The 20,095-nt window shown below is 50.7% G+C and overlaps 2 protein-coding genes across 2 annotated transcripts in view; both read left to right on the top strand.

The window, feature by feature from the left end:
- The window catches only part of AGBL4 (AGBL carboxypeptidase 4), a 1,345,014-nt gene that overhangs the window by 1,099,385 nt on the left and 225,534 nt on the right, over nt 1–20,095 (top strand). The gene's annotated exons all lie outside the window — the stretch shown is intronic.
- BEND5 (BEN domain containing 5) overlaps nt 1–20,095 on the top strand; it is a 44,681-nt gene that overhangs the window by 16,072 nt on the left and 8,514 nt on the right. The window contains exons 3-4 of the mRNA XM_062193331.1: nt 143–527; nt 14,762–14,910. Of these exons, the coding sequence (XP_062049315.1) occupies nt 143–527; nt 14,762–14,910 (534 nt within the window). The remainder of the gene's footprint in view (nt 1–142; nt 528–14,761; nt 14,911–20,095) is intronic.

Here is a 20,095-nt window from a genome sequence, read left to right as displayed (position 1 = left end):
GCTTTGACTGTTTGCACAGGTGTCTCCAAGCACTGATGTTCTGTGGTTCTGTGATTCTAGGATTGTCTGGGGAAATATTGAGCCGCAGTCCAAGAAAGTCCCAGCTGCCCTTGCCTGAACTGATTCTCGTTGTCCTACACAGAGACCTGAGGGGCGGAAGCCCAGCGAAGTGGCGCACAAGAGCATCGAGGCAGTGGTGGCCCGGCTCGAGAAGCAGAACGGCCTGAGCCTGGGCCACAGCACGTGTCCAGAAGAGGTCTTCGTGGAGGCCTCGCCAGGCACAGAGGACATGGACAGTCTGGAGGACGCCGCCGTGCCCCGGGCTCTGTACGAGGAGCTGCTGCGCAACTACCAGCAGCAGCAGGAGGAGATGCGGCACCTCCAGCAGGAGCTGGAGCGGACTCGGAGGCAGCTGGTCCAGCAGGCCAAGAAGCTCAAGGAGTACGGGGCGCTTGTGTCGGAAATGAAGGAGCTCCGCGACCTCAACCGGAGGCTCCAGGACGTGCTGCTCCTGCGGCTCGGCAGCGGTGAGTGTTCCCGCAGGCCACCTGCCGCCCCACACTGGCAGCTCCACTTCCAGGAAGACACGGGGAGGAGGCAGGCCGTGCGCCCCTGAGGCTAGGGAGGGACAGACACTGGCTCAGCAGTTGGGGCCAGGAAGAGTCACTGCCTCACAGAGAATGTCACAGGAGCTTGTGTACGCTTGTGCAGCAGCCTCAGCCGTGGGAGCAGGGGGGAGCGTGGGTTGGGGAGCAGGAACTAACAGAATATTTGTCCCCACTCATTTGCACGTGCATTCAGCAGGAGGCCGGACTGGGGGCATAGGGAGCCTCTCCAAAAGGGTCTCGGGACATGATCCTAAAGTGCGGCTCCTTGTAAGGCAGCAGGTGATAAACACCACAAGAGAGATGCTGGCGCATGGGCAAGTGCAGACGATGGGCAGGGTGTTTGTGACTAAGGTCACATGGAAGCTTCAGGAAGGCGATGCACTTGAATGGGCCTAGAAGGGTGGGCAGTGTTTCAACCAGGAGGTCGGGGCCCACAGTCAGCCGGGAAACACTGGGAGCAGCAAAGAGGAATCCCGCAAGCATGTCTGGAGGGCAGATGAGGGGAGGCCTTGAAGACTGTGCCAGCGCGGACTTGGGAAGAATGGGAAGCTCTAGACGTCTTTTGAACAGGGGGGCACATAACTTTAGAAAGGGCTATAAAAAGGTGGGAGACTCCTCTGATTTGCTCCTAGAAGAACTTAATAAGCTCTTCTATCACACCTGATTCCAACTAGATTTTGAGGTTTTCTCCTCTAAACTAGTTGAGAAGCAGGAATTGAGACATTTGAAAGGTGACAGCCTTGATAGCAGGGACAAATGACTGCTTCTCAGACAAAAACTTTCTTCAGAACATACAAACATAGAATTGCACAAGATAGAGGCCAGTGTTGAGGAAACCAGTATAACGCAAGGTCACAGCCTCCACAGCCCCCGAGGACAGTGCACCTTGCTTGGGAGAGGGAGGAATCTGGGCTAGAAACAGGTTCTGCCCCCGAAGTTTACATCAAATATGATTTTGAAGTCCTGAGGAAGGTTTTCAGAATCTAGGTGATATATTTATAGGTAAGGCTTGACTCCTCTTTGATTTGTTAGATAAATGTGTTCCTATCCTACCTTACTTACATTTGTGGGTGTCTTTTGCTTCTTAAGGTATATCCCCAAGGTGCTGTCTCAATAGATCTTTTGATGGTGCATGGAGTCACCTGAAAGGCCTTTACAGGCACTTGTCATAGAGAAAGATGCTGGGTTGGGACTGAACCAGAGTCACCTGGGGAGGCAGAGGCACAGCTCAAACCAAGTCACCTGATCCTGGGCTGGACCTTGCCCGCTGCCCAGCTCTGCCTTTGCCTTGCTGATTGTCCCAAACTGCAGCCTGTAGAGGTTCACACTGACAGTAAAGGTCACAAGTGGTTTGCAGTTCCAAAGTTATCAAAGTTCTCTATGAAAACAGAATCCCAAAGGGAAATTATAGCAGTAAAAATCCGTGAAAGCTGTGTTGGCCTTGGAACAGAGGCAGGATGGAGGGAGAACTGAAATTTTCAGAGTGAGAAAATGCCTCTCAAACTTCAAGCGAATGATTTTCATTTTTATCGCGTTCTATATGCTGTGCCTTTTGTAAACTTCTGGGCAGGGAGCCGGGGATGCACACGAACAACAAAAGCTCTGCACACCCCTGTTTCAGCTCCCAGGAAAACTACCTGTTTTGCATGACCGTGACCAGAATTTGAACTCCAGAACATGCCCCTGAGCTTCCGGAGCATTAAGACACTGCATTTTGCATCCACTGATGCCTCTTTTCATGCTGAAATGCCCAGGCAAACTGGACCCCAGCTGTAGTTTCACTGACTTGACCTTTCCAGGTTCTCCCATCCCACAGGCTCTGAGAAATCGTGAGGGCCAAGGGCTAGCTCTTCCTAGATCTGAGAATCTATTGTCATCACGCTGGAGGGCTGGACATAAATCAGTGCAGGCCACAAGTGTGCCTGGGGCTCTCCGGACACAGGCATCCTGGAAACATCAGGGATCAGGGACAGGTTGAGTATACCTAATCTGAAACACCTGGGGCCAGAAATGGTTCAGATTGCCAAGATTTTGGGGGGTTGTGGAATATTTGCTTAGACTTCCCCGGCCAAGTGTCTCTACCCTGAAAATTGGAAATCTGAAATGCCCCAAAATCCAGAGCTCTCTGAGTGCCATGTCTATCATCAGAACGTTTCAGATCTTGGATGTTGAGGACATCGGTGCCAGGACAGAGTATAAACGCCACCACTGGGACCAGAGTGTGATGTGGGACACAGATTCTAGGGAAATGGAGAAGAAAGACTTCCTAAAGGAAGTAAGACTTAGCTGAACCTGAAGATAGGAATGAATTTTTTTATGTAAGCGTGAATGAGTGGGTGTGAGCAGAGTGAGGAGCAAACTAGTCTGGTCTCTGAGCCTCAGTTTTCTCATTTGTAAAATGGGAAAGAAGATGCCCCTTACAGCTTGTGGCACACAGCATGGTGCCTGGCCTTCTGCTGGTACGTAATTGCTCTTAGCTTCTTTCCACATCATTTATTGGAGGAGGTAGATGATCTGCTTTGGCTTTTGATTCTGGCTCCCATAACCTTGGACAGATTAACTAACCTCTTTGCCAGTCGTGGTCTTCCATAATGGAAGACAAAAGAGGTTATATATGTTTGTTCATTTTTTCAGTCCATCAGTCAGTTAACCCTGACCAGATACTTTCTGAAACTAGGATGTTGGGAGACACAGTAAGTCAATGACATCAGGAGGCAGGGAGGGGATAGTGATGGTTGGAAATAGGTCATTAAAATGCATTACAGGGGGCTGGCACTGTGGCATAGCAGGTAAAGCCACCGTGCCAGCATCCCATATGGACACTGGTTCCAGTCCTGGCTGCTCCTCTTCTGATCCACCTCCCTGCTGTGGCCTGGGAAAGCAGTAGAAGATGACCCAAGTCCTTGGGCCCCTGCACCCACGTGAGGGACCCGGAAGAAGCGCCTGGCTTCTTAGATTGGCCCAGCTCCAGCCATTTCGGCCAATTGGGGAGTGAACCAGCAGATGGAAGACACTTTCTCTCTCTCTCTCTCTCTTCCTCTCTGTAACTCTGCTTTTCAAATAAATAAATAAATAAATAAATAAATAAATAAATAAATCTTTTTAAAAATGCATTGCAGCCAGTTCTGGAAGTGGAGCTAGCATTGCAAGGTGGAACCCTGTCAGGATAGACCTAGGAAATGTCCCCTTGCTGTATCAGTTACTGATCTGTCAGCATCACCAAGAAACAAGGCGGACAAGAGGCAGACAGTGAGCGAGAGCCCTTGTCTGACTCAGCCTCTCATGCCCTCTGAGGGGCATATCCTGGCCCAGGGTGGATGCTGTCTTTACCCAAGCTTTAGATTTCATTGTCACCAATCTGGAGGCCAAGAAGGGGAGGAGGGGACATCTTCTCTTCTTGTAAACAACTTTCCTTTCCTATGAACCTCGCATGGAAAATAGCCACTTCTGATGGGAGTGAGCCTCCCGCTCCTCTTCTGAGGGTCCTTCCTCTCAGGGCCTCTGTGACAGTCACAGTGAGGCGAGGCAGCAGCCCGGTGACCAGTGCACGGTAAATGGCACTCCCCTTTCTCCTTTTCTTCCCTCCCCTCCCCACCTCCCACCCACCAAGAAGTGAATGCCAAGGATGCCAAAGCATGAAAATGTTCTGATTTCTAAGGGGCAGGTTTGTTTTTGTGCGTTCTGTTCATTAATTTATTCTTCTATTCAACAAACATTTGTTGAGGGAATGCACTGTGCCAGGACTAGGTTAGTTGCTAGGAATAGAGAAATAAACAAAGCAGAGTGCCTTCTTTTAAACATTCGCAAGCTAGTGTGCTATAGTAGTATCTTTTAAACTGGGGGTTGACAGCCTCCAAGACTGGCAAGGGGGCGAGGGGAAGCAGAACAGTGAGTGGAGCCCCATGGGAAGTCAGTGAGCTCCGGTGCAGACTCCAGGGCCTCTCTGGGTTGTCCGCAGCCAGACTCCCCAGTTTTAGAGGGCAAAGACCAAGGCTAAGATGGCTCGCTCAGTTGTTGACACTGTAAGTGCCACTTGGATGGTGTCAAGCTTTTTGGAGTGACACAAAACAGTGTTCATTGCCCTTGGGCTCCATGAAGAATGCACAGAGGAGCATGGAGAGCCCCTGCCTAAGGGGGACACAGAACCTGCGCCCAGTCTGACCCCAGTGCTGGCTGCAGGAGGGAGGCTGGTGATGGCTGTGGATTATGTGTGTGCCTTTTCAGGGAATTGAGGCAGAAGTGATGGATGCTAACCAGGAAAGGCACAGATAATAATACTAATAATTACAGTAATTTACATGGGGACAGCACTTTACAGGTTTCAAAGCACCTTGACATTTTTATCTCATCGGAGTATTCCAATAGCCTTATTGCAAGGCCACGTAAGGATTATTATCCCCATTTGAGAGAAGAGCGTGTGGAAAAAAAAGCGATAACGTCCCCTGTTGGCTAGATCACAAGCTGGTTGAAATTTTTGAAGAAGGAGAAGGCCATTGTGGCCTGCATATCTGTCTTGGTGCATGAGAGCTGGATTGCTAACACCTCTGTAACCCTCTGGGTTTGCTTCTTGTGTTCTGTCCAAGGTCCGTTAAAATACCAGCTTTGATCTTTAAAATCTTTTGTGGGCTGGACTGGTTTCTTTAAGCTCAGGTCTCTGCTGGTGCCTTAGAAAAGGCAGCTAATGTCAACCAAATGCTTCCTGCTGGTTTTCCCCTGCACTGAAGGCATCCTGGGCTTTCACAATAGAAACCACTGGAGTTTCAATCAGTTCTATTAATTCACTACCTGTGTAGTGAATTGAAGCAAACAAGTCCAACCTTTTCATTCTCTATTTTTTTCCTCTGTAAAATGGGTATCTTAAAGCCCACAACATGCATGGGGGAAGAGCCAACGCAGTTCTTAAGAGCCTCCATGGTCTCCGAGGTCTGAAATACTGTGGTTTGGAATTTGGGCCCTAATTTTGTTACCTTTGGCAAGTTATTTCACTTTCTGGGCTTTTGTTTCCTCCCCCATAAAACTGAGTCAATGGTAGTGCCCACCACTGTGATTCTTAAGAGGATTAAGTGAGCAAACATGGTCAAGGCGTCTGTGGAGAGGCTGGCATGTAGTAGGTGCTCAGGAGGTCCTGTGGTGAGCCATCGCATGGTGTGAGGATGTGGGTGAGGTCACGTGTGTGCAGTGCCTGGCACAGCGTGGGCATGCGACGTCCTACAGTGAGCACACACTGGGCTCTCTGGCATGTGTTCATTCTGGTCAGCCGCTGGTGACGCCTGGGGGTCTGCTTCCCCTGGGAAGTCCTCAGAAGCCATAGTTGAGTAGTACATTCTTACAGCGATGTCTTACCTTCAGGCTCACTGCCCTGTGGTTTGTAGGGCCCTTCTTCCCCCCATTTTCCTGGGAAGAATTCTGTTTTTCCATTTCCCATCCTGAACCCTTTGGCTGTCTTAGACGTCCTGGGTGATGGCTCAGTTTCTCCTTTGCCGGGGCTTCCGTCTATCTCAGAGCTCTGCTCCATCTCCTCCAGCCTTCAGTGCATTGTCACCAATGAGCATCAGCCCTGAAAAGCTGGGCTTTGAGAGACGGCTGAAGAGGATCTGTTTAAATCCCCACCGTCCAGATGGGCCCAGGAGGCCCGCAGTCTACCTGCTGCCTCAGAGTTAAGGCTGAGCTGTGCCCAAAACTCCCGGTCCCTACACCTTCTTAACATTCATAGCAAGAAGAGATCTCGTGGTGAGAACTGGAATGTTCCATGTGAAAGATACTGGTGGTGTTCCAGTTTTTTGCACTGTTGACGGGATCTCAATTAGCCAGCGATTCACCCCCGATTATTTTAAAGCGCGATTGATTGCGGAGTGGCCCAGCACTTTAGGACATCCCTTCCCCTTTCTCCCCAGAGTCCATTTTCCTGGAGGGAACAGGGAGAGGGCTGCCCTGTGCTGACCGCTCAGGTGGGCTGCAGCTTCCAGAGGGGGTCACCGGCTTTGCCCACAGCCAGAGGAGGAGGGAGCTGCTTCCCCCGCAGCCACTCGCCACCTGCTGCTTTGCTGCCAGGCCTGCTAGTCAGGACGCGGCGGCAGGAAAGGGTTCCATACAGGCAAGGGCCAGCCTTGCTCAGCTCCTGCTCAGGGCCAGACACTAAGCATTCCCCACCCATCAAGCAAGCCCAGCAGGAGACGGGATCAGGCGCTGAGGAGGCAGGCTCTGAGGCCACACACCCTGTGAGCAGCAGAGCCGGTTTCCACCTGAGGCCTGTCTTGCTCCTCCAGGCGTCAGCAGGGTGGTCACAGAGGACCCAGCCCCTGCACTTTGGTGTCTCCGTCCCCTCCTCTGCCATCCTCACAATTAGACCCCTGCAAAATGTGCCCTGGGTTCCGAGACGCCAGGACCCTTGAGCTGTTAGGTGGGCATTTCCTGCTTAACGTAAAAGCCCATTGTTTCTTCAGTCTCAGCCTCACCGAGCCACATGCCCCACTGAGAACAACTAGAAGAAGTCCCAGAGTTTTCATGGGAATGTGCCTTTAGAGAGAACCCAATCCAACCCTCCACCTCCATCTTTTAGATGGGAAAATTGATGCCCAGACAGGGGAAAGAAGGTGTCTGAACCGTGTGGAATCTGAACACCGCGGGAGTCCGCGTCGGAAAGCCCTGGAAGCTTGCTCTGCAGCCAAGACGGGTGAATGGAGTCAGGCCAGCCCCCAGGACTCGGCAGAGCCAAGGCTGGCCACACCCTCCCCTGCTGTTCCAGGGGCACTGTGAAGTAATGCTTAGGGCCCCTCGGCCTGAACCTGTAAGGACCCCAGAGTTCGCCGAGTCTGGCCTGCACAGGACAGGAAGCCTTGTAGACTCCCTGTGATCGCTCAGGCTCCTGTAACAATGCCTGGGGATGGGAAGCTCACTGGCTGCCTTCCAGCGCAGCCTGTCCCATTGTCAGACAGCTCTGACTGCAGGGAAATGCAGGAAGCGCTCACTGCATTCTTCCCCTGTTCCAGACCCTGTGCATATAAGGCCTTGTCATGGCCTTAAAGACTCCTCATGGCATCAGCGGATGACTGGAATGCAGGGTAGCCTGGCTTTGCTCTGGGGCCCTCAGGATGCCAAGAGAGGATAACAAGAGGGCTCCCTGCACGGCTGATGTGCAGGTGCCGTCAGTGGCTAGGGAAGGAACTAGTTCAGTCTGTCCAAATGAAAAGGAAGTGAACAATGCTGCAGGCAACAGGAGGGCCTGAACACAGCTTAGGGGTTGTGGGAGAGACTGGCTGATCGAGGGAACTGCAGATGGTTTCTGGCTGGACTGCAGGGAAGGGGCGGGTAGGAAGGAGACACGAGGTGGCAGAGGTGGGGGAGAGCAGAGGGAGTTGCTCTGGCCCCTCACTGCAGGGAGTTCTTGGGGCCGCGTCCCGCTAGAGTGACCTGGGGTGCAGATCCTCAACCCCAGAGTTGCTGTTTTCCTCTGAGCCCAGCAAATCAGTCAACAAAGGTGCACTGGAAGACTCATGGCCTGAAGAGGGCATCAACCAAGCCAGAGCAAGGACTGCTTTGGTGAGGAGATGTCAGCCATGCGCTCGAACTCTGCCTGCCCCAGCTCCCACCCTCAGGGCCTCCCTGCCCCTTCAGATGCTCACTGCACCCCCGGAGGCAGAAGGGAGCCCTTGTGCTGCCCTTCCCACTTATTCCCACCGGATGCAGTGGAGCGCCTCACAGACCCCCTAGGGAGGTCGGGGAAAATCAGAGATGGACTGAGGGTCTCACGGAGTGGGCCCTGAGCAGCCTGTGCACACTCTGGACGGTGCACCCAGCTGAGGCGGTGCAGGAGAAAGAGCAGGGCTCGGGCGTCCGACCACCCTGAATTGGAACTCCCAGCACCCATGTGACTTCTGGCAAACTGCTTCCCCTCTCTGGGCCTCTGCAGGATAATAAAGTCAGTGTTGCAGGGCTGCCAGGAAGACTCATCTCCTCCACTCAACACTTACTTAGTGAGTGTTTGATATGTGCCAGGGACGTTGTGCTGGGTGCCAGGGATATAGCAGTGAACATGACCCTGGCCGTCCTGTGTGGGCTGGGGGAGAGGGCGCTACAAAGAGGGAAAAACAGAGACACCTGTGATGTAGGATAACCTGATGCGTTCCACAGGTGACAGTCACCCTTCCTTCTCAGATACATCATTAGAAATGGGCATCTGTACCCCCCAAACTGGGGGGGACCCTGGGCCCCCAGGACTGGGCACCTGGGCCTGCATCTTTCTCCTCTCTCTTGCTCGGCCCCCTGCCCGTGCAGAGCAGCTGTCTCAGGCCCATTCCTGCCTTGCTCTCTGTGGTTTGGAGTCCCCGCGGCGGTGGCCCCTCCATGGAGGCAGCTGTGAAAGATGTTGTGGCCCCATGCCATCTGGGACATGTGCCGGAAGTGCTTCTCCTGCCTCTGCCCCCACCCCACTCACAGAAGCCACTCAAAAAATGGAGAAGGAGGGGGGAAGGAGCTGAGGAGCTGACACATCCCTTGCTTGACTGCTCCCCTACATTCCTCAGACTTCACTGCCCATCAAAGCTCCACTCAGCACTCACCTCTTCCATGAAGCCCTCCAGGATCACCTAGCCAGTGGCGATCTCTCCCTCCCCAAACCTGCAAACCTGTATGGAGAGCAGACAGCCCGCTTTGAGGGAATCCACCCTGTAGCTTGTGCCTTTTACCTTCACCAAAAGAAGAGGAGCACCCCACTGTAGGGCCTCGCACCCAACAAGCTCCTGTGTACCCTCCGAGCCCCGGTGTAAGGTTTGTGACTGCCTCTTCCCCCTGTCCTCCGGGGTGGCACCTCCTCCTTTGCTTCTGTTCCGAAGTCTTTATGCTCGTCCTCGTCAGCCACACTAGGAAGGAACATCTATTGCCTGTCTCTTCCCAAAGCTGCCTGTGAATTGCAGAAGGTCACCTAGCCCAGGGCTGCCACTTAGTAGGTAGGTAGTGGATTCTCACCACAGGAACAAGACCAGATTTGGCTCTACCCTCTCCTGGGCTAAAAAGCAGGTGCCTAGCCACAGCCACAGCCACAGCCACAGCTGAGAGTGGCTGATGGCTCCTGAAAGGGCATGATCAGGTCCGCCAAGGCAGATCCACCTGCACAGCTCTGGGTCAGCTCCCCTCTCTCCTGCCAAGGCCTTGGTTTTCCTCGTGCACTGGTACAGAGCTGTCCACATGCACAGGTCTTTCTTAGCAAAGTAGAAGCGTCGAAGTGTCTTCAGTCTACCAGATCTGGAATGTTTGTGTACCACAGCAGGTGTTCTGCATACAGGGGGGGATAGCAACTTTTTTCCCTTTCATTTTTGAAGAAACTAGAATTGTACGTTTAACAGAGAAACTTGATATTGACTTACAGAAGTAAATAGGATTAACCTTATTTGCGAAATTTGATATTAACCTGTGTATTTCAGCAGAAATCAGAAACCTAATTAGTGTTCAGACATAAATAATATGTATGTGGTGGGGGGCAGGAGGTTTCAGAAGCTCCTGGAAGTCACATAGGCATTAGCTTTTTCAAGAAAGGACAGCAGTAGTGCAGAGTGAGACAAAACGAGACGAGGGAATTGTGGGATTTCATTGACTTGTTGGGGTAACACACACTGCGGAAGCCGCTCCCTCTGTGCCATGAGTCCCGTTTTATGGGAGAGGACGCTCGGGCTTAAGGAGGTAAATAAGGGGACCAGCATTCGTGCCAGGTTTTCCTAACACTAAAACCGTGGCTCAGCCCCTCACATCACAGCTGTTTGTAGGCCAAGTAACAATGCTTCATGTGCTAGAATCCGAGCGTTCCCAGAACTGGGGCAGACTTTTTTTTTTTTTTTTTTTTTTGTCTCTGGGTCCCCAGTGCCTGTTAGAGAGCCCAGATCTCGGTGTGCAGGCGGGGATTGTGTGATGAATGGGCTCGTGAGTGACTGAATGAAGACAAGTACTACCTTTTATACTTTTCTAAAAGCTTCATTTCCCCAGCTGAGAGGTTTCTCTCCGTGGAAGGGATATTTTCCCGAAAATAAACCTCAAGTGTGTGTCAATGCCAGAATGCAAGCGGATCAAAAGGCCTCTTTTTTATTATTATTATTCCTACGCTTCCCACGAAGTGAAAAAAGTTCCTTTGTTACCTAAAATATCTGCACCAGATCGCACAATGCCGTCTCTTAACACAAGTGCTTATTATTGTGGCTAATTTGGTCACATGTGTTTGAGAGAGAACAATGCCTCAGAAATTTTTAAAAGCAAAACAGCAATCTGAAGCATTTGTGGTAATGAGATGTAAATTGCCAACATTGGGAGTGGAGCCCACTGAATCTGCAATGAAGAGATTCCCCCCCCCCACTTTAAATTAAAAGCACTAGAGGCCCTCCCTTCCTTCCCCCAAGGAAACCACATGCTTTTTTGTTCCCTTTCTTTAAGATTCTGTAGCACCAAACCCCAGGCTTTCTCGACCGGCTCATGCCTTCCTTCACCTGCTGTTTTCTGAGCTCCTGCTCCACGCTGCCTCGCAGAGCTGTCAGCCTGTCCGGTGGCTGTTGGAGCCCCATCTTACAGGTGGGACAGCTGAGGTGCAGACATCTGGTGCCTTGCCGAAGCCCATGCAACCAGGAGTCGCAACCAGGTCTCCCGGAAGGTCCCTTCTAGCGCGTGGCAGCGCCCTGCTTGCAGAGGCTATGGCTGCAGGTGTTCAGGACACAGTGCCCTGGAGGGGCGAGACTGCTGCAGCCAGCAGCCACCAGTGTGCGATGGCACTGGCTGAGAATGGGAGGTGGTCGTATTCCCAGAGCCAGAGACCCGTGCAGTGACCTTGGTGTGGGATAAGATTGGGTAGTCCCGCAGGGGACCAGCATGAGCACAGTAGGGAGGGGCCGGGCTGTGGGTCCAAGGAGCTGGCGGCTCTGTGCTGCAGCCCGGTGGAATCCTGGCTCACAGCATCCGTGGTCTAGCAGACAGCCTTAAGTTCACAAGGTGGGGTAGGACAGGGGCGTACCAGGCACCTGCTCTGTGCCAGACTCTGAAATCATGCCACGTATTTAACTTTCAGTCTTGCCAAGTCCCTGTTGTCATTCCTTCTTTCAGGTGAGGCATCAAAGTCAGACGTGTTAACTATTTATGTGTAAAGTATCTCCTGGGACTAAAATTTAAACCAGGCACAGTGCTGGGTGGACCACCGTCTCAGATGTTTTTGCCCAGCCCCTGCCTGTCCTGAAGCCTTTCTGTCTGGTGAATGAATGCCTCTGATGATTCTGGTACAGGTGGGGCTGGGGTGCATTCCGAAGGAGGGTGAACGTCTCCTACCCGAGGAAGACCACAGCTCACCCAAACAGTGAGCAGCAAACCCAGGCTTTAAACCTCAGTCACTATGGCTCCAAATCCCAAGCTGTAAGGTGGAAAGAACCACTTACTCTGTTGGAGGTGAGAGGTGGCCTCATGGAAGGGGGTAGTATTGGAGTCAGGCCTCGAAGCATTGGTGGAGTTTGGATAGGTGGACTTCCATAGGGTAGAACATTCTAGACAAAGGGAATGGCATAAGCAAGGCTAGGAGGTGGGAAAGAATGATGGATGTGTAGAGAGGATTAGGCAGGCCACTTCGATTGGAATGGGGAAGAGACCACCAGAGAGGTGACTCTCGACTCCTGCCGCTCATGTCCCTCAGCTGTCCCTCTGTGGGCGGAGTGGAGACAGTCCTTTGTCTACATCTGTCGCCATTTGAATTGTCCATTCTCCGGGCTAGAGGCTTCTGACTTCTACTTCTCAGGCATTCGAGAGACAGCTTCTCACCTACCCACAACTCTACCCCCAAGCATCCCCACTCAGCAGCTGAGAGTTACTTCCTTTTCCCCAGCCTGATAAAGTCCCTCCCCCCCCCCCCACATGCTTGTGGCCTAAAGAATAGACTAAGAGCCTACCACATGCCAGGCATTTACCAAGGTGGCAAAGAGGGGGAAGCTGACTCTTGAGGGGCTTCATGGTGTATCACTGAGAGCAGCCAGGTGGGTGAACGACTGCAAACATAATTAGCTGCAAGTATCTACAATAAGGAGACAGACCCCTGGTAAGGATCAGCACAAGACCTCACAAGGGAGACACTCGCGCTGTGTCCCGAAGTCTGAATGGGGGCTTGGCAAACAGGGGAGGCTGCGGTCAGGCACAGAGGCTTGGGGCAAATTAGCGCTTGCAGATCTGCATAGAGGTGAATACTGAGGGGACCAGATGTGAGCTCTACAGGTAGAAGGCTTAAGGAGAGTGCAGTGTGAAACCGAAGCAAACAAGGTCACAGTCACGTGGAAGACCTCTGTGGCAGCCATTGTGGAGGTGGATGGGGGAGAATCAGACTGGAGTCATAGCTGGACTGGATGCTTTCTCTTGTCCAGCAGCCTCTGGGAAAGGAAGCTTTCATAAAGGAAGGGTATGAGCTTGCCAGAGAAGACCTGTGAGCCAGTGGCTGCCTAGACCTCCTCCTCCCGCCCATTCCTTTTTCCTGTTGCCGAGTGTCTGAGCAGGCAGAGACTTCAAACACTAACACAGGCAGGCATTTCAGGGGAAACTAGTGATCCCCTCTTCTCAGATCCAAGAAAAGAGCAAGTGTCCCACTTGAGTTTGTGTCTCAGAATTTCAACTTGACTTCCCACACGGAGAAGAGAAACTTTGACATCTGCTTCTGAAACTTTGGGAATATTCATTCCTTGTTGTCATCCATGGATTCATCTAGTAAACATTCCAGAGCACCTACTCAGTGCCAGGTGCTGGGGACGGAGGGAAGAATAAAATGTAGGCCCAGCCCTTGAATAGTTCATGCACTATTGGAGATGCCATCCATTGTTCGCTCTGCTACCTTCTGCATCTGCAATTCACTTGCCTGTGGTCACATAATTAAAATAGAGCAGAGCCAGGAATTGGCCTCCAGATCCCTCCTCCAAGAAGGGACGAACTCTTTCATCCTCACTCTGGCTCCTCAGTCCCCTTGCCTTCTGCTCTGTCCAAGTTTTATGCTTAAATCTTTGGAGACAGCACAGATTGATTCTGTCTTGTCATTGGTGGCTACCAGAAACTCACAATTGATATTCTGAGAAGCCCAGTATTGAGGAATTTTAGTCATAAAATCACTAATACCTTCCCCAAAGTCTAGGACGCGGCAAGGGAACATAGAATTGCAACCAGCTTGTTGCACAGGGCTTCTTTATACAGAGAGCTGTCTACCCGGTTGTCCACATGAATTGGGCAGGATGGTTGAGCTGTGAGTTCCTCAGGTAGCAAAGTTAAATGCACAGCCATAGGGAGCTGTTGCGGCAGTAACTGAGTCTCCGATCCCAGTCAGCTCCTACGTGTTTGCATAGGGAGACGCTCCAGTGCGCTAACCTCGCTTGGCCTTGCAGTTGTTCTCCCGAAGGAGTCAATCAAGTCCCTCAGCCTTATTTACCCGTTGTTATTCTGTTTCTCTGTCCTTTGATAATCAAGACACAATAGGTGATTTTAAAAAATAGTCTATCATTTTTAAAAGCTAGTGGAGAAAAAAAAAATCCCCCTTCGAAAACACCATTTATCTGGCTTCCTTTCGCTGTTTAAATGGGGTACATAATTTGTGTTGATTACATTAAAATAAAAATCAGTAGCTGCTGGATCAGGCAATCAGGGGCCTACTCTGTATTGTATTTTAATTTCCTGGTTGGAATCCTCCTGTCTAGATACTGGGTCTTGGGGAGGTAGAGGCCTTCACATCTCTCCCTGTGGCTCTCCTAACCTCCCTTCTTCCACTCTGGGCTTCTCCACTGTGGGCTGCAGAGATGGGGCAGGTACATAGCTTGTGCATTACAGGGATCGCCACCTCTTTCCTCCAACCCAGTCTGAACAGAAGCTCTTTGCTGTGCAGGAAGTTAAGTCCCCTGCTTTTCCATTTAGACAACGACACACTACAAGAGTGCTCCTCATTCATACTTTAGAGTCCCATCCCTTCTTGTCTCCCAGTTTTCTACCTTTTCCCTGGTGACAGTCATACCTCCTATTTTCAATTCTGGGTTTAAGCATAGTCCAATGGACAAAAATAAGTTACCCTAATTTTTTTGTGCCACTATGTGCTGATAGATGCATAGTTAAAAAAATATTTGCCTTTTATTTTCCTTGGAGTTCTAGACAGATCTCTTTTCTTAACTGCCTAGGTCCCGCCATTGACTTGGAAAAAGTAAAGTCAGAATGTCTCGAGCCCGAGCCGGAGTTACGGAGCACTTTCAGTGAGGAAGCAAATACGTCGTCCTATTACCCTGCTCCTGCGCCTGTCATGGACAAGTATATCCTAGACAATGGCAAGGTAGTGTTTTAAGCTCAATATCCATTCCCTGCAAGTGTCTACTAGTCAGAGTAAAGATGAAGAGTGTGGTGGGAGCTTGGCCCAGCCCTGAGTAACTCTTTCCAGAATTTCTGTATTGTAACTAGAGAAGCTGTGTCTTTGCTGGGACTTCTGCTGTCTTCTTCTTTTTCCTCTCCTTTTCTTTTTTATTAGTCAAAGCAACTGCAAAATTAAACTTGACATTTTAAAATAACTTATCAGTGAGGAAGATTTTATTTTTTACATCCCACAGCAGTTCAGTGAAACTTACTGTAGCATCCTACAAAACCAGATAGCGTCATGTCTTTAATGTGAACTAGAAATGAAACGCCTGATTTATAGATAACAGCTCAATATGTGTATACAAGTTCACCACTTACAAGGTATGCACATGTTTTCCTAGGCCCAGGGATTCGGGGGTGAATGAGATATGCACCCTAACCCTAAGCTGCCTTTAAGGTGTGTGTTCAGTGAAGGTTGGCCCAAAGTCCTAGGGCCACGTGTAACTCTGCAGGCTTTCCTAAATGACCCTTGAAAACAAATCATGAAAGAAAACCTAAGCATGATTCGTAATGATATTGATACAGAGATGGAAAGTAACGGGTTAGCTTTAGAAGCCTCAAAGTCACATGCAGATATAGCAGCAAGGCAGGAAACTGTTCTTGTTAACATCTCCGTGCATTCGTCTGTGAAGGAGAGCGTATCAGAGCCCTTTGTCTCCGTGCTGTATCAGTATCGTGTCCTCTGCCACCACGGCACATGTTACAGTTAGGCACACACCTCTCCTTCTCCCCAGGCAGTCATCTGCGTCAGTTCATTTTTCTTGCCTCCTTCTTCACAAGGTCTCTGTTTACCTGCCATCCTTCCTTGGTGACTTGATGAGAAAGACAAGGTTGTCTTATTAGGGTTTGTCCAGATACATCCCTTCAACTGGCCGGCCCGACCAAAGCAAACATGGTCAAACTGAGCTTGGCGTTCAGGGCTCCCGTGGATGTGCTGTATTCTCTGCATCTCCCACTGAGTGCTGCCTTCCCCGCAAAGACAGGGCCGAGGGGCCAGGCCTGCTCCATCCAGTGGGCTTTAGCAGTCAGCTTCGCAGAGGAGAGGGGGTAGGCCGCCTAGAGCCTGAGTTCTTAGGTCAGCACTGCCTCCGTCCTATCTGTGTGACCATGGGCGAGTCCTGCACTTCCCTGGGCTCCAGCGGCCTCGTCTGTGAAGGGTGGGTTGCACTGATGCCCTCCCTAGGCCTGCTTTGACTCAAACTGTGTATCGAAGATTGGTGAACCTTGCCCAATTGAAGACAAAAGAAGGGACAGCTGTTCTATGTTTGTGGATTTCCTTTTAGTCATGACAGCTCCACGTTGTGGAGTGATTAGAGTGTTTTTCTTAAAGTAGCATCCAAGAGAAATCTATTTCTCTCCTGCCTTGAAGGCTGATGGACAGTTTCTAAGCATCACAGGGACCTCTTTTGCAAAGGTAGCCATCTCCCTCCTAAAAATAGGTCTCTCAAACCTCATTTAATTTTTGTACATACATTGAACAACAGATCTTGAAAATGCCTTTAGTTTTCATTGTTATTTGCCATCTTGTGGCTATAAAAATAACCTGTTTTTTGTTTGCAACTAATCTGTCGTCAGGCAGTGAGATTTAGGGGGGGTGGGGGGTAGGAAACAGACACTGGAAGTGGATGGCAGCTTCTAAGAACAGGGTTTTCCCTGTGCCAGAGGAGCCCTTACTGCTCTTGCGTCTGCTGTCTCCTCTGACCCTTCCTTCTCTCCGCGTGAACAGAGGCTGCATCCCGACAAGGTCTGAGGCACTGGAAGGGGATCTGTTCCCTGGTAGGAGACTGGTTGTGTCCTGTGACACACTTCACAGGGAGAGGGTTTGGTCAAGCCCTGTCCTGCCGCATGCCCTTTTTCAATAACGCCCTCGACACACATAAGGCCCAGCCCCGCGTTTTGTCAGGGGGCCGCTGTGCTTTCCATGAATGGTGCTCACCACCAGGCAACTCTCTGCTTGTGGGAAACCATTGCTTCTCTTTGTCAAGATGCTTTATTTCCAAAAGCTCGCTGCATCATAAAGTTTCAAAGACCATTAAAGTTTAAACAGTCTAATTGATGCGGAGGATGGAAGGGGAAACATAGCCAGAGAAGGGACTTGTCTGCCCTTACTCAATAGGGGAGCAGCAGGCAGGAACTGGAAGTGAGAGCTCCGGTTTCCAGGCCAGTGCCCTTTCCGGTCTATCCCGCCACATCCCTGCAAGCTGGACGGTATGCTCCAGGTGACCCTGAGCTTTGCCGACCTCAGGGATCCTTGTCGCAGATGTCCCGGAATATCCCTGTGATTGCTCTAGCCGGGGGCATTTCTTTCTGGGCTATCAAGTTGGCCTTCTGCTCAACCCAATGTCAGAAATAATTACTTCTCAAGGAACAGCAGCTCCTTAGGACCGAAAACCAACGCCATTAAGATGTCTTAAGTGTGTGCCTCAGTTTCTTCATTGTGTTCCTTCAGACTGGAACTGATGCCTTTGTAGAGGCAGAGGAGGCAAAGCCTGGGTCCCTCCACTCTACAGAAAGGGACCGACCCAGGAGGCGAAGCCTGGAGTGGGCTAGGAATTCCGAAGCGATGGCACCTAGCCCTGGAGCAGCTAAGGAATGTTTCCAGGACTTTAGACTGGGGCTTGAGGTGAACAAGCTTAAGACGACCGGGAGCAGGTGTTCATTCCTGTGCAGAGTCAGGGAAAGAAGGCAGAGGTTGTACCGTGTTGTTCCTGAGTGTGTGCTGTGTCCTGGCCTTTGACTCTTCTTGCTTCCTTTAATCCTCACACCAGCGAACGAGGTGACAGTATGTCTATGGTACTGAGAAAATAAGGCTCCGAGACGCCCAAGTTACTCAGCCAGTAGACGCAAAAACCAGGGTTCACATCGGGACTGGTGGCCCCGGAGTCCTTCCTCGTCCATTACACTGGAAGGAGAAGGAACAGGGTGCGCTCAGGAGGGCTTTGTAGAGCAGCAGGTGCAGTAAGGAGGTTAGTAGGTAGAATGTCCAAGAGGTTAGTAGGTAGAATGGAGATGGGAGCCTGGTGAGCCTTGGGAGCCAGGATGAGGAAGGAGGTGGGAATTGATGTGACAGGAAATACGGGGCCATTCAAAATTCCAGAGGATTAGCATAAAAACTCAAGCTGCAAGACGGCAGATGTCACCTAATCAAAGAAAGAAAATGGCACTTCCTGGAAATTGATCTGTCAGTGATTCCAGGGTGGGTGAGAGGGAGCAGAGCCTGCAGCAGGAGTGCTGCCCTTTGTCCCTGGCTCCCCTGTCTCAGTGGTGAACTGCACTGGGCATGGGCACAGGCAGTGGCTGGCAGGTGCAGAGAAACCTCAAAAGGAAAACTACTTGAACAACTGGTGTTTCATGGAGCATGTCACCGACAGCTGTACCTCCCTGACACTGGCTAGCCAGGAAGACCCAGACGGCGTGAGCTTCCAGGTCGCACAGACTCGGGTTTGAACTTTGATTCCGAAATTTACTGGTTGTGTGTCTTGGGAGAAGTCATTAAGCTGTCAGGCCCTCTGTTGACACCTGTAAAACAAGGATAAGATTTATACCTACTCCCATCTCTGAAGCTCAGTGTGAGGATTAAATTGAGTGTACAACACCTGGTTAACTATAGGTATTCAAGAAATAGTAGAGTCCCTTTCTGCTGTGGAACATTGGCCAAAATGACCAGCATCTCTTTTAACAGAAGAATAAAGTAAAAGTTTCTAGAAAGGCAAGGCCCAGAGTACAAAAGGGCAGAGATCTTTGAAAAAGAAAAGTTGTCTTCATCTATAAGGCTTCCCGATTCAGAATTTAATCTGATTTCAGAGTTCCTTATTTCCCCCCTGTCTCCGGAAGCTTGTGTGGGTGGCTCCAGAGCGTCATCAAGGGAGGTGACGCAGGGAGCAGCAGGGACCTTGTCCCCAGCACACCTGCCCTGGCACACAGACTGCCTCCCTACATTTCCAACTGTAAAAAAAAAAAAAAGAGACCAGACTTGACCTTGGGGTTGGTGTTGCCTACCCAGCCCCCAGGAGCACATCTCACTCCTGGGTTGCTTAGCGTTCCCAGGCCCACTGAAGTGATTGCATTTCTGAAGATGCCGCACAGGGAGGCCTGGGGGATCTGGTGATCTGATCACCTGCCACTGTCCCAATGACCTTTTGAGCAAAGGGAGGTGAAGTGAGACATGGCACGTAGACAGTTTACTCACTGATGATGGCAGGTAGACTGGGTTGCTATTTTTTTTTTGTTAGTTTTTTGATGGTTGGAAAACCTCAGTAATTGGTGAAGGAAGAGTGTAGCTGGTTGACTTGCCTGCCCGTTTGTGTGCGCCCACCTTCCTTCCAAGAAAGAGCTGCAATGGTTTTTGAATAATCAGTCTTGCCGACCTGTCCTTAGTTGACATGTGTGTGCCCTCTCGGACCAGGATCTCCAGCCCAGGCAAGACAGACCATGTGCAGCTGTTTCTGAAACACAGACCTTTGCCACAGCCTTCTCCTGCTCCTTCCAAAGTTTAGCTCATAGCCACTGCCCCCGCTCTGTCTCCACAGAGTCCATTTCCTCCTGTCATAGACTCAGCAGAAGCTGGATGTCAAAGTCAAAACTAGTTTTTTTAATGATTAAGGTTAGTAAATGGTTTGTAACTTGCCCAAAGAGGCAGAAAAGAGAACAGATTCTAAAGCCTGTAGCTCACTGCTAGATCATTCTGGGTCTTTTGCATTTACTGGCTCTGTACTGAAACTCATCTCCGATAGAAGGAACATAAGATTGGGTTCCGTTCTCTGTACCCTCAGAATCAAAGCAAGTACATGGTGGTTGCTTTTAATTTGTGAAAATTGTAGGTGTTCTGAGCCAGAAGGAACCTTGAGATGAAGTGCAGCTCTCCCACTTCAGGGATAAGGGGCCTGAAGCTCGGAGATGGGAACGCACTTAGCACATATGCTCCAATGGGCCGCAAAGCCTCAGCAGCTGCTCTCCTCCTCCCAGTTGGCAGGGGTTTTCAGATGTTGGGATTATCCAGGGAGCTTTAAACTTGCCCGATGACTGGGCCACACCCAGATTGAGCCGATCATAATCTCTGGGAGTGGGGCCAAGGCACCAGCTATTTTTACAGCTCCCCAGGTGGC

The sequence above is a fragment of the Lepus europaeus genome, chromosome 5, assembly GCF_033115175.1.
Source record: "Lepus europaeus isolate LE1 chromosome 5, mLepTim1.pri, whole genome shotgun sequence".
Classification (NCBI taxonomy): Eukaryota; Metazoa; Chordata; class Mammalia; order Lagomorpha; family Leporidae; genus Lepus; species Lepus europaeus.
The sequence above is the reverse complement of the archived record's forward strand: the minus strand, read 5'-3'. Positions and strand labels throughout refer to the sequence as shown.